The sequence below is a fragment of the Leucopleurus acutus genome (genome assembly GCF_964270905.1).
Source record: "Leucopleurus acutus genome assembly, chromosome: 7".
NCBI classification, from domain to species: Eukaryota; Metazoa; Chordata; class Mammalia; order Artiodactyla; family Delphinidae; genus Leucopleurus; species Leucopleurus acutus.
Genome location: NC_139150.1, coordinates 5965291 through 5979569, shown reverse-complemented (window position 1 = coordinate 5979569; position 14279 = coordinate 5965291). Strand labels below are relative to the sequence as shown.

Here is a 14279-nt window from a genome sequence, read left to right as displayed (position 1 = left end):
GGAATGATGCAAATCGCCGTGGGGTGGGGGCTCTGCTGATGCCACCTGTGACTCTACCACAGGAAACCAATGCCCTGGCCTCCAGGGATCCCCACTACAATGTGAGGAAGGACGGTACCCTGGTCATCGCCCGGCCATCTGCCCAGGATGCAGGGGCCTATGTCTGCACAGCCACCAACGCCGTGGGCTTCTCCAGCCAGGAGATGCAGCTTTCTGTCAACAGTGAGTGAGGGCCACCCCTGTCCTGGGAGCGGGGCTTGCCAGGTACTGAGGCAGGGGCATGGACAGTCTGACCTCACCTGCATCCTCCTTGCATCTCGTCAACCCTGCCTCTAAACTCCTCACGTCTGAAGGGCATGTAGACCAAAGCTGTCCTTCAGAGCACTGTCCCCTGTAGCGTGGGCATGCTCTACGAGAGGTTCCAACTCAGCCCTTTGCCACCGGATGGGGGGAAAGTGTCACATGAACAAGGCTGGAAAGACCCAGGCCCTACACTGGCCCCCTCCCACCTTGGCAGCCCCCTCGCCCACCTTTCTCCCCAGCTCTTTGTGCCCAGACCCTTTGGCCTCCTTTCAGTTTCTTAAATGATCCATCCTGCCTCAGGGCCTTTGCATGTGCAGTTCCTTCTGTTGGAATGCCCTTCCCTTCCCTGGTCCCATCAGTCAGATCTCAGTTCTGTCTGATCTCTGAGGCTGTGTCAAATCCCCTTGCTGTGAACTCTCTGGAATGTCCCTTTCTTAGTGCCCATCACAACTGTGATTAAATAATTAACTGTGTGTTGAACTGTTTGGAACCAGTGTTTCCCTGGGGCCCTTGGCACAAAGGGAGACTGGGCATCATCTGATGGTTAATCCCGTTTATTCCTGAGAATAAGGGAGAGAGAGGAGAGGGAGGACAGAACCTGCCAGAAGGTCCCCAGGGAAGGGAAGCAGGATGGAGAGAAGCGAGAGGAGGACACTGGGGCAGGAGGGACCATGTCAGGGTCATCAAAGCAAGATGAGCTTCCAGCGGGAGGATGGGGTAGACATGGGGGGTGGGGTATGACTAGGGGAAACCATTGGATCCGAGCCCACCCTGAAACCTACACTCTGCCATTATAATAGAGCCCACCCACCTTCTGCATCTCTGGGGCGACAGTGCCACCTCGGCTTCCTGGGGGAGCCGTGCTGGTCCCCTCTGGGCCGCGACCCCGGACTCCCTGCTCTGTTCACACCCGCTGCATGATTCTACCTACAGCCAAGCCCAGGATCCTTGTGAACGGGTCATGTGACGCAGACAAGCCGCTGAGTGTCACAGCCAAGGCCAGTGACGAGGTGACCCTGGACTGCGAAGCCCAGGGCTCTCCACCCCCCCTGGTCACCTGGGTCAAGGACTCCCTCCCTGTGCCACCCGTCACCGACAGGTAACCCCGGTTGCGAGGCCTTGGGTCTGGGGATGGACAGAGCTTGGGGTTTGGGGAAACTGACCTCCAGGTGACCAGTGACCCGGCCAGTGTATGGGACCCTGTGGACACCCCCAGGGGCATGCAATCCGATTACACACACAGCACTTTTGGCCATTGACCTTTAAGGGAGCACGGGTGCCCTTCAGAGGGGGAAGGCCTCTGAAATAACACACACGCAGTGCTTCACCCACGGCCGAGGGGCGCTGCGCGCAGGATCGCCTTCCATCTGCTCAGCGGAGCAGAACTGAGCGGAACTGAGGCTCAGCGAGGTGGGGTGACCTGCTTGTGGTCACTCAGCTAGGAAGGAGTGATGCCACGGTTGAGACAGCCTCCTGAACGACACGCGTGCGCCGTCCTTGCCGGCTCCGCGGACCAGGTGTCTGGCAGCGGGGCTTTCAGGGAACCTGAGAGGGGGCAGAAAGGGAGGGGGTGCTTGGGCATCCTTCAAAGCCTGGCTGCACCTCCCCAGGCAGGGGTGTCAGGTGGGGTGGTTCCACACAAGAAGGCCTCAGACTCCTGGGACCCTTGACCCTCGAGGAGTGGGGCTGTTGCGAGGGGGCACCTCTGGCCGGTGACCTCAGCCCTGGCGGGGCCTTTGAGAAGTTCCAGATGGAGGAGGTCTCAGAGCAGCCTGCTGTGCAAGATCCCACTCCTGACACCCACACGTGGGTCTCTACCTCTCAGGACATCTGTTTGGTGCGCCCTCCCGTCCTCGAAGCCTGCACGCCTGCGCGCGGCTGGGGTCCTGGGGCTGGGCTGGCGCTGTGCTGCCCCCATCCGTGCACCCTTTGGTGTCTCCGCAGCCCAGGTCGTAGGTGTGGGAGGGAGTGGTCGTCTGGGGAGCCTGCATCTCTCCGCAGAAAGCCTGGTCCTGGCTCCTTGGCTGGCAGCCGCCTGGCGGGTGCTTGTTTATTTATGATTTGCTACTGAAATGGCACACCGCATTTCCAATTTGTTCACCCCTCCTTGTGATGCGTTAATAGATCGGCCGGGAGCCGTAAATCTGTGAGAGCTGCTTCTGCCATCCTGAGTTTTGCTGTGTCCCTTCTCCCCTGGCCCCCTCCACTTCGTGCTGGCTTACGGCTTTCTCTTGAGATTTCTGAGGTCCCAGGAGCTCACCTGCGTGGGGTGGGAAAATATGCCTGGAGGGTGGGGCTGGGGGGAAGGGCTCAGAGCCTGGAGCTCATCAGACCCGAGCGTGGATCCCGGCTGGTTCTGTATTAGTCGTGTGGCCTCAGGTGGCCGCTGGTTCCTCTTGGACCGTTTCTCCATCTGTGAAGTGAACAAGGTTGAAACCCTGTTCTCAAGATACAGTGACGGATGTGCGATGCTTAGTACATTGTCAGTGGTGGAAAATCACTTTGACGGCATTTTCCTGCTGCTGCTGTAAACTAAAGCATCATTTCCAGCTTTCAAAAATTATCATCATCCTGTGTGTTATTTAATTCCCACCAACTTTTTTCAATGGAAAAGCTTTATTGAGACATAAATGGCATGCTTTCCAATTCTGTGTTTTTTTTTTTTAAGACAAATGCTTTTTTTTTTTTTTTTTTTTGGTTGCGGTACGTGGGCCTCTCACTGTTGTGGCCTCTCCCGTTGCGGAGCACAGGCTCCGGACACGCAGGCTCAGCGGCCATGGCTCACGGGCCCAGCCGCTCCGCGGCATGTGGGATCTTCCCGGACCGGGTCACGAACCCTCATCCCCTGCGTCGGCAGGCGGACTCTCAACCACTGTGCCACCAGGGACGCCCCAATTCTGTGTTTTTAAGTAAATTCTGAGTTGTGCAACCATCACCACAATTAACTTTAGGACATCTCCAGCACCTCCTGCACAAAAGCAATCCCCACACTCATTGGCAGCCGCTTGCCATCCCTGCGCAACCCCCGCCCAGCCCCCGGCAACCACTCATCTGCTCTCTGTCTCTGGATTGATCTCTTCGGGACGTCTCACGTAGATGGAATCGTGCGCTCTGTGGCTTTCTGTGTCCGGCTGCTTTCACTTAGCATCATGTTTTTGAGGCGCCTGCATGTTGGAGCAGGTGTCAGGGCTTTGGTCCTCTTTGTGGCTGAATAATATTCCGTTGCCTGGATAGAGCACCTTTTGTCGATTTAGTCACCAGTTGACGGACCCTTGGGCTGTTTCCACTTGCTGGCGATGGTGAATAACCTCACAGACCTTTGATTGTATTGACACTTCATTTGCGGGCTCTGGGTCCCCGCCGTTCTTTGGGCCTCTCCCTGTGGCATCTGATAGCTTCCCCATGCAGAACAAAGCTCCCTTTTCTGCCGGACACACAGTTCCCCTTAGTCCCACAGCCGTTCAGACAGAAGATGCAGGTTTTTAAAAACCCATGGGAAACACGCAGGGAGCAGTGGTGGTGCGGGGGTAGCTTTGCTGTCTGTCTGCTCCCCTTCCCCTCTACCTCCTCTGTCTCTTCCTCTTCCTTCTCCGAGGGACCCCCAGGGCTCAGCTTCAAAGCTGCCGTTCTGGAAGCTTGAGAACTTATTCTGATGAGTCCTGGGTGTTCGTCTACCTCCAGGTTCTGTGCTCCTTCTGCCTGGCTGAGCTGCCCCCTCTTCTGTGGTGACCCCCTTCTCTGTCCTTGGATGGGGGAAGCCCTGAACCTATTCGGGGTCCCCGGGACCTCTCTCTCCCGAACCTGTGCCAACCTTGGCCAAGGGCTGCGGTCAGGGTCACCAACAGACCTCCAGTACTGGTGCTTCTTCAGAGCTCCTCGGTAACTCTGGTGCAGTCAGGGTTGAGAACCACAGCGTGGCCGAGCCTCTGAGGCCTCCTGCAACTCTGTTTGGGTGGGGGGTGGCCCTCTTCTCCTGTTGGCCATCCTGGAGGTGGGTGTGTTGAGCGGCATCATGCCTAGTGCCTTGAGGGGGAAACAGAAGCCATGGGGTGTGGGGAACTGGGATCCTGACCTCACTTCCCGGGCTGGGCCCTAACGTGCACACCCACACACCCACAGACACACATAGACATGCACAGACATATACAGACATGCACGGACACATATAGACATGAATACACATGGGCAGGTGCACAGACAGACGCAGACACACGTAGACACACGGCCACGCACACTGACACAAACACAGATACAAACACATGTGGACATGCACACAGACACAGCAGAGATGCAGACATGAGAACACGTGGACACACACATATCGGGCTTCTGGGCCAAGGTCGGGCAGGCCACTGCTCTTTCTGGAGATTCTAGAGAATATTCTGAACTCAGGGAGCCTTGACCTCCTGAGTCAGAAAGTCCTAGTGCAAAGAAAACATAGTAGGAGCTTGAGTACCCATGAAACTCTAAGCCACCCACCTGTGTCCACGACCCCTTCCAGGGTGTTCTTGTAGATGCTTCTAGAGAATTAAATTGAGTGCCTCTTCCATTCTGCCCTTATCATTGATATTTTTCCGCATTTACCCATTTTCTAGATTCATCCTGGCCCGCGTCATTGCTTTCCATTTAAAGGGCAAGATAACATTCCAGGGCGTTCAGCCCTCATCGTTGCTAAGCTTTCTCTGTTTGGGGCAGATGCTCCGTTGCCAGTTTTGGGCGGTAATAAATGGGGCTGTTGGAACATTTTTGCACGAATGCTTCTCTTTATCTCCTGGGTAATTTCCTTGGGGTATAGCCCTGAAAGCCAATGGCTGAGTCCAAGACTGGGAATGGTTATCGGGTGCCTCTTACCCTGTGGGACTGCTGTTTGTGAAAGGACCATCTGAGTTGTGAATTCAGAATTGAAGTCCGCAGGATTTATTGAGCATCTCCTGTGCCCAGGACTGTGCCGAAACTGTCTAGGAGAGAGAAGACATGGGCTCCGGCTGTGTGTGACATCAGGTAGCAAAAGACCTAGGGTCCCATCCCAGCCTTGCCCCCAGCTCTCTGAATGAACCCGAGCAAGACCCTTCCCCTCTCTGGGCCTCAGTCTTCCCGTCTGAGAAATGAAAGGGTTGGACAGGCGATGGTGGCCAGAGAGTGCCTAGTGGCTCTGGTCCCATGATTCAGCCCAGGGATGCTGGGGCGAGGTGGTGTTGCTAGGCAACAATGTTTGTTTCTGGTTCTGATGTGTATCTGGGACAGCTGCGAGTACTCCTGGCTTCAGCACGGGCTCCCGGGGGCAGCCGGCCAGGGTCCCACACAGGGCCAAACCAGCCGCATCTGGGGGAGGGGAGGGGACAGGGAGAGGATAGAGCACCCCGAGGATGCTGCAGGGCCGTCGGCACACCCCCTCCCTCTCATGGCCCAGTGGAGAGGTGGGGGGCTGCAGCTGGGTTCTGACGATCCAGGAGAAAAGCTGCTTCCTCCTTAGAAGCGAGTGGCATGGCACGGACTGCCCAGGGGCCCCTCGTGGGATCTTTACCTTGGGGGATCTTCATAGCTCATCTGATTCCTGGCCTGGTGGCTGGGTGACCATGGACAGCGGGACTCCATCTCTCTGGGTCTCTGCAAAAGGGGTGATGATAGTAGGATCTGCGGTTTGGCTGTTGAGGGTTTCAAGTTGACAGTGTGCACGGAAGTGCTTAGCTGTGCGGTGGCGCATAGGAAGCGCTCAAGTGTAGACAGCTGTCACCTGTTAGCACCTCTGGGTTTATGTTGCACGGGCTCAGAGGATGTGTATTCTCCCCCTCGCTCACATATTGTACTTGGCCCTTTCCTTGATATCAGGCCCCTCTTCCTAAACTGCTCCAGCTTGGAGTTTCCGTTTGGGGCTTCCTTATAAGGGTCTATGGTGTGGGTCAGGGTCAGAGCGGCCACTGGTGGTTGAAGGTGCTGTCCAGGCTGACTGGTGCTGGGGGCAGGGGGGATGGGCAATCCCCGCTGCAGCCTCAGATCCCACCCCAGCCCGGCAGACAAGCGCCCGGCACGTATCTGCACGTGGTGGACATCTGTTGAGTGCTGTTGCTCTGCCGGCTGTGGTTGAGGATCAGCTTCTGGTGGGCTTGGTTCTGCAGGGGGTGCTGTTCATTCATTTGACAGCCTCCGCCCAGAAGGCTCTGCTCACACGGTGAGGTTGGACGGGCCCTTTAGAAACGGGGGCAGCAGGGGGAGCATGGGACACAGCAAAAGGACCTGGGCGCAGGCCAACCACAGATTCTGAGCAGCCAGAGGACGGGGTGCATTGCTTTCACCCCGGTGGCCCACCTGGAACCCAGTGGCTCTTTGTCATATGAGTGAATGAATGAACTCAGAGCAGGGGAGGGGTAACCTTCCTGCACTCGTCAGGGAAGTGTTCGTGGAGGAGCTAGAGGCTGTGCTGCCTTGAACAGGGTCTGGGGGCAGGAGAGCAGCCTTGAGACAGGGTGGGGTGTGGGAAACAGTGTGAGCGAAGGTGGGAAGGGGTGCGTGTGTGGACAGGGACAGCTGGGATTTGCCATCAAATATTTATCAAGCACCTGTTGTGGGCCAGCACCTGTGCTAAGCGCTGGTAACATGGCAGGAACCACCTGGGCAACCTGGCCGCTCCCTTCATGGAGCCATCAGACAGCGACAGGTGATTACAGGTGTGTTAAATGCCGTAAAGCCTCCAGGAGTGTGTAAGTGAGAGAAGGGGTCTGGCTGGGGCAGCTTCCCTGAGCCACAGAGGAGCTGGAGAGGGGACCCCAAGCTGGGTTGCAGCGAAGGTGTGGTCTGGGATTTGCACTTTCTATCAGATGCCCTTTGGTCTCTCCAGGCAGATACATCCCCCTTGGAGCTCGTAGGACCAGGGGGACACGGCAGGGAAGGTGGGTCTCCCTCCCCGTCCCCCGTCATCTGCGTGGCTGTGTGACACTCACAGCCAACAGTGAAGCCTCAAGTGCAGCGGAGGTCATAAACAGGAAATTCCCCTCGAACCTCTCCATGTTTCCATCTTGGCGCCACACGGAGCCATCTGGCTGCTCTCGCCTCTGCGGGGAGGCTGCTGCTAATTACACCACAGGCACGGGGCACACGGCAGCGCTCTCCCCGCTTCCTCCCACCTCCCCCCTGCCCCTGACACCCCTCCCGGGGCTGCAGCCCCCCAACCCCAAGGAGCCTTGGGAATGTGGAGAGAGAGCGCCCGGGACGTGGGGTGGGGCCGGTGCAGAAGGGCTGCCCCGCAACCCCTAGACCTCTAGGTCCTGTTTGGTCTGCCCCAGGCCCCATACCTTTTTCCTATATCTGGTCCGAGTGGGGTTTGCTCTGTGCCAGGTCTGGGCTAGGTTCTGGGGATACAAAGGCAAATAAGATGGCTGGGGATGTGTCCTCTTAGGGCCCGCAGGTGACAGGTGGTCACAAGCCGGTGTGCTGAGGGTTGTGATGGGGAGGGCTATGCAGGCCTCAGCTTGACCATTTATAAGATGGAATTTCCATTCGTTCCGTTTCCTGCTTTGTGGTATAGCGAGCAGCCTTCCCTCTCTAGGAAATGACCTGGGGGTCATCATGAGAAAGACAAGATGCCTACACTTACTGTTGAGAATTGTTTCCACTTTTGGAAGTTTCTTTCATTATTTTTTTTTAATCCCAGAAGCTCCCACTTCCTATCCTTTTAAGGGCTTGGTGAGGGAGGAAGCAACTTCTCTAAAGTTCTTAGAAGACCTAGAAGGCAACCTCTGAGAGAAAGGAATTCCAGAGCAGCCTTTTCAAATATGAAGAAATTGGGGTTCAGAGACGTTGTCTGCCCTGCCTGGGCTGGCTCAGCCCGTCTGTAGCAGAATTGGACCTCAGATCCAGAACTCTGGTGCTCAGCCTAGACCTCTTCTTGCTGACCCATGCGTCCCTGCTTGGCTGGTCGAGGTTTGCAGCAAAGTCCCCTGAGGGAACCGTGTCCCTGCACCAAGTGTGACTCAGTGTGTATGTTTCAGCCTCAAACTGATTTGGCTCGTGTTTGGTGGGTGTCAACATTATTTAACTTAAAAAAAAAATTGTGGATGAGAAAAGCCAAGCCAGGGGAGGGGAGCCACACAGGGGAAATGTTTCCTTGTCACTGAGACAAGAAAGCATCTGTGTTGTTTTTTCCTTTTTTCTTCCACTTTGGAAGATTAAGGGACCTACTTAGGGCTGCCCAGCTGATTGGGGGCTGGGGGGCGAAACACAGACATGTTGAGGGGGGCGTGGTTTTTACTAGCAGCAGGGCTGTTTATCGAGCACTTACTATGTCCCAGGGACCATGGGCTTTGTGTGCACCATGTCACTCCATACGTGCAGTCTCCTGTGATCCCAGGTGAGGGCACCGGGGCTCAGGGAGACAGAGTCCTTGGCCCAAGGTCAGCCTTCAAGAGGCCGAATGGCGGTGGATGCGGGGGTCACTTGCTGTCAAAGCCCTGTTCCCATCTGCTCCGCCGGGCTGCTTCTCAGGGCAGGGGCACTTCCCTGGGTCCTGGGGCAGTACTCCCAAGGAGTGGTCCCCCTGAGGACCTTGGTAAGACCCCGATTCCAGCCTCCCCCCACAGATCAGAGTCTCTGGACGGGGCCTGGGAATCTGTATGTTTCACATATAGCTGGAGGATTCTGATAAGAAGCCCTGCCCTACAAGGGGGAATGATGGACTCTACCTGTGAGAGCTGATGGTGTGTGAGCCTGTGGCGCCGGAGTCCTGCTCCTGTGCGTGGGGACACATACATCAGTGTGCAGAGGACTCTGGTGGTGAAAGAAAGAAAGAACGAAGGAAGGAAAGAAGAGAGGGAGGGAGGAAAGGAAAACCTGAATGTTTAAATGCCCACCAAAAGGAGAACAAATTAATCCAATTGTGGTGCGATCACACAACAGACTACTATACAGCAGTGAAGAGTGAATGAATTAGACCCACACACACACACGTGGTACCATTTCTATAAGAGTTTTAAACGATGCAAAGCTGCATTGCGTATCGTTATGGATACACTGTCGTCACCATGATAACAGCTGACCTTTGCTGAGTACGTCTGTTCCAGGCACTGTGCTGTGAATTAGGTCTTTCAGTTCTCCGGACAGCCCTATGAGGGCTAAGTACCACTGTTGTCTCTTTTTTCCAAAAGGAGACAACCGAGGCACAGAAAGGTTAAGTGACTTGCCCAGTGTCACACAGCAAGCACATGGCAGAACAGGGTCGGACCTAGTTGTCCCAGCCCAGTGCCTGGGCTCTAGAGACCACTGCCTGGTATATCACTCACAACTGTCCTCAGAGAACTTGCCCCAGGTGCCTGCTGGAAGCTCAGGGCAAACTGGACGAAGGGTTTGCTGGGCAGGGGGATTACAAGCCCACTTTACATATGGGGAGACGGAAAACCAGCAGAGCACAGCTAGTCCCCCGTGGTTGTCCAGAGACTGAATTGCCAGCAATGTTGACCTGTTTAATAAGTGCACGTCCAGCACTTGGCCTGAACCTGCTTGGGAGATGGGGGCTCTTGTCATCCCCGTTTTGCAGAGGAGGAATCTGAGACTCAGCAGAGCGGGGAGTGGAGACCGGGACTGGAGCCCAGCTGTACCCAGATGAGCCTAGGCGGGGGAGGGGCTGGCCCTCGGAGGTTACCACCCCCACTCCCCGCCCCCGTGCCAGCTGCTTGCACTTGGGGCCCTGCTGTGGCCAGTGGCCGCAGCTGCCAACTCAGTTCTACGGGGGCAGGGACTGCACGGAGCCAGCACATGTGGGCTGGTGACATCATATCTGCAGAGGCCCCCTCGGGTCCAGCCCAGCTGCAGGAGCCTGGCTGGGGGTCCCAGATCCCTGTGGGAGGGGGGCCGGGTGACTTCAGCAAGGTGGGCCAGGTTGGGGAGCGCAGCGATGGGGGACCTCTACAACTTCCTCCTGAGGGCCCAATACAACGCCGGACAGCAGGACACTGAAGAGCCCTGGGTTCAGAGCATGGCCAGACCTGGCACTTAGACGCAGAGGGTCTCTGGGCTGCAGCTTCTCCCTGGAAGCCATTGAGGGGGCCTCCAAATGAGGCCTCATCCCCACTCTCAGGGCAGGGTCGAGGGACGGTAGGCATGTGCATTAGAGGAGGAAGAGTTACTGGCGACTAGGTACCAGGCCCTGGGCTGAGCCCACGTGGAATCTGTTCACCAGCCTCGGCCACGGAACTTCTTAATATGCCCATTTTACAGATGAGGAAATGGAGGCTCCAAGAGGTGAAGGGACTCGCTTCACCCAGCTGGGAAGGGTTCAAAGTTAAAGCCAGCCAGCGGACTCCTAGCCTAGTGCTCTTTGTCTGTCACGCAAGTTGGAGGGGACATGGCCTTGGCCTGGTGGTTTGGGGGAAGTGGAGGCAGGGCAGGGGGAGGAGTGAAGGGTGGGTGGCGGACACTGCCTCAGTCCTGGCAGGCTGCCTGGAGGAGGCAGCTGGTTCAAGTTGGGTCTTGGGCCTTTCTGGCAGAGGTGGGGTCGGTTGGGGTCTTACCAGTGCCCCTCACTCCCACAGGCATTGCCTCCTCCCATCAGGCTCCCTGCATCTGGCCCAGGCCCAGCTGAGTGACAGCGGCCTCTACGAATGCACAGCCAGTAACCCTGCGGGGTCCGCTGCTCGGTACTACATCCTCAGGGTGCAAGGTAAGGTCCTGGCTGGCAGCCTCTGTCTCACACCGTTCCCCCAACCCCCATCTTCCTTAGGCCTCTCGTGCCCCTCCCCCATCTCCACGCCAGGCTCTGTCACCTCTTCATGGTCCTCCAGTGTTTCTTCCATCAACTCTATTTCCTGTCTTTTTCAAGCCTTATCTCTCCTCCTCACCCCCCTTCTTCCCCTCTCCTGAACCCCTTGGTTGAGCCTGGAGAGTCTGTTCAGAGGCCCCCTGAGAGCAAAGGGCAGGGCCCCGTGGCGTTGGAGACTTGGGCGTTGGGAGGGGGACCCACGGAGGGGGTTCTGGTTCCTGGCTCAGGTGGGGGCCCAGGAGTGCATGTTCACCTGGGTGTCCAGGTTCCATTCACAGAAGCCACCCAGTGGAGTCACTCCACCAAAGAGGCGGGGACCTTGTCATCTCCAGGTGCACGGGGATGAGTTGTCTGAGACAGGGGTCCTCTGACTGCAGCCCTCAGCCACTACTGACCTACATGCCGTTTTCATGTGGCCCACGAGTGAAGAATGATGTCTACATTTTTAAACGATTGGGGGAAAAAAGGAAAATAATGTGACATATGAAAATGATATGGAGTTCAGGTTTCAGTGTCCATAAATACAAGCTCTGCTGGAGTGCCGCCACACACGTTTGGTTACGTAGCGTCCGTGGCTGCCCTCACGCCGTAATGGCAGAGTTGGGTAGTTGAGACAGAGACCATCTGGTCTGCAAAACCTTTTCAGAAAAAGCCCTTTCCAGAAAAAGCCAACCCCTGATCTAAGCTGACTCCCCATTTTACAGGTGGACAGGCTGAGGTTCAGAGAGGGAGGGGCTCAAAGCTTCGCTATGAATTTGCATGAGCATGGGAGAGAAACAGAGAAGCAGGAAGCAGGGTGATGAGCAGGGCCTCAGAGTCGGCAGAGCTGGGTTCGAATGCTGACTCTGTCACGGACTGGCTGTGTGACCTTAGGCCAGCTGCTTGGCTTCTCTGAGCCTTGGATTCTTCTTCTATAAAGTGGAGGCAATAATGCCTGTCCCATAGTTGTCAGAAAGGGTATTGATGACATCAGGCACTCAGCACGGTGGAAACTGCTGTTGTTTTCAGCAAGTGTTTTTAGGGGGGTAGTGGGCAGGGCATGTACACCCTCGTGCTCCTAGATAGTGAGGCTCTGGGCTCCGGGTGGGGGAGCTGATCTCTGCCCAGGGGCCAGCTTCCATAGATGGTCTTATCTTTGGGCTCCTACTCTGAAGCTGGGAAGGGAATGGGTGTCCTCAGCTTCCCCCGAGGGCCCAGGACACTTGTCCTCGTCTTTGAGAATTCTCCCAGGCTCATCCAGTCTGGCCCCACGGAAGCCACCTGGATTCCTGGTCACACAGACCCAGCCTTGGGGCCGGTCCAGCTCCTATGAGCCGACGCAGTGGGTGACTCTGGTCGAGTCACACAACCTTTCTGAGCCTCAGTTTCTTCATCTGCAAAATGGACATAGCATCACCCACCCCATAGGAGGGACCAACTGGGATGGAGGATGGGAAAGTTGCTTGAAAAACACAAATGCAGAAGAAACAATACCCACTATCCTCCCCAAGCCAGGCAAGGGGAAGAGCGAGCTGGGAACCCTGAGAGTGAGTCTAGCCGCAGTGTTTTAGGCGCCACAGTGGAGCAGGCTCCCTGCTGGCTGCTCTAGTCCTGCATCTCATTCCATCCCAGGGCTTCTTTGTGAGGAGGGGAAACCGAGGCCCCAGCCAGTGCGGGGTCCTGTGGCCGAGAGGGACAGGGCTGGGATTTGAGCCTCCCCTTCTGTACATGCTGCCCCCTGGGCTGAGTCAGTCCCGCCGCCCCCTGGGCCTCGATGTCCCCATCCAGCACTGAGCTGGTGTTTCCCAGCTGGTGGTTCTCAAATGGTGCTGGGTGCAAGCCTGGGGGTGGGGATGGGGGTGGGGGCTGGGGGGAGAGTAAGCTGAGCACGGAGGAGCGATTTTTTTTTTTTTTTGCGGTACGTGGGCCTCTCACTGTTGTGGCCTCTCCCGTTGCGGAGCACAGGCTCCGGACGCGCAGGCTCAGCGGCCATGGCTCACGGGCCCAGCCGCTCCACGGCATGTGGGATCTTCCCGGACCGGGGCAGGAACCCGCGTCCCCCGCATCGGCAGGTGGACTCTCAACCACTGTGCCACCAGGGAAGCCCAAGGAGCGATTTTTTGATGGCAACACGTGTGTTCAAGGGAAAGGCTGATTCTACTCTTGCGGGGGGGGGCCCACACGGGATGTCCTACTGTCAGTCGCCCCCCACAATGACGATTTCTGCTGGTTGGCGACGGCCAGGGGTGTGGGGAGCCCTGCAGCAGGCCGGGCCCTCTCTGTAAGTCTGGGCTCTGTGACTCCCCCCACCCGGGGCCCCTGCCTTGACAGCCCTCCCTGTGGCCCTGTCAGTGCCCCCCCAGGTGCAGCCGGGCCCGCGGCTCCTGAAGGCACTGGTGGGGGAGGCTCTGGACCTGAACTGCGTGGCCGAGGGCAACCCGGAGCCCCAGCTGACCTGGTCCAAGGATGGGGTGGCCCTGCGGGGCGGGGGGCCCAATGGCTCCGTCCACTTCATGGCCATCCGAACCTCGGACGCTGGGACGTACCGCTGTGAGGCCTCCAGCAGCGCTGGGGTGGATGCCTGGGAGCTGGAGCTCAGGGTGCTGGGTGAGTCTCCCCTGAACCCCAGAGCTTACCTCCCCACTCCTTCCCCAGCAGCAGCTTGGGCTTCTGAGCTGCTGGATCCCTTCCTTCCTCCCAGCCCCCAAAGCCGTGTCGGGCCGTTTTTGCCAGCCCAGGGGGGGCTCCGTCCTCGGGGTGGGGTGCAGGCGCCATGAGGTGGTGATTGAAGAGCAACGGGCCAGCTTCTCCCACTTTCCAGCTGGACAGCCATCGGCCAGTCATTTACACTCTCTGACCCTGTAACATGGGTCCAGTAACGTGTGAGGGGTCAGTGAGAGAATGTGTGTGAAGTGCCCGGTGCATAGAAAGTTCTGGATCCCTGGTGCTAGCATTTTCACTATGATGAATTTGAAACACACTCAGAGAAGGCAGGGCAGGACGATCCTGAGCTCAGCCCCCCGAGCCCGCGGGGTCGTGCGTGGCACTGTTCCATGGGCCACCCCGCAGGGGGTGAGCTGGTGCCACGGCCCTGACTCTCCCCGAGGCTGCGGGCTGGAACGCGGGGCTTGTACCCCCTTATTCCAGCTGGGGTTCTGGATGGGAATGCCCCCTCCTCCAGCCCTGGGCTCCTGGTCGGGGGAGCACCAGGCCTTGGGTTTGGGTGTGTGACTGTGGCCGCGTTACCTTC

At 57.4% G+C, this 14279-nt stretch overlaps 1 protein-coding gene across 1 annotated transcript in view; it reads left to right on the top strand.

The window, feature by feature from the left end:
- HMCN2 (hemicentin 2) overlaps positions 1 to 14279 on the top strand; it is a gene marked incomplete at its 5' end in the record, with an annotated part of 150276 nt that overhangs the window by 57766 nt on the left and 78231 nt on the right. Inside the window, 4 exons of the mRNA XM_082842097.1 lie at positions 63 to 222; positions 1237 to 1402; positions 10824 to 10951; positions 13382 to 13636. Coding sequence (XP_082698223.1) covers positions 63 to 222; positions 1237 to 1402; positions 10824 to 10951; positions 13382 to 13636 — 709 coding nt within the window. The remainder of the gene's footprint in view (positions 1 to 62; positions 223 to 1236; positions 1403 to 10823; positions 10952 to 13381; positions 13637 to 14279) is intronic.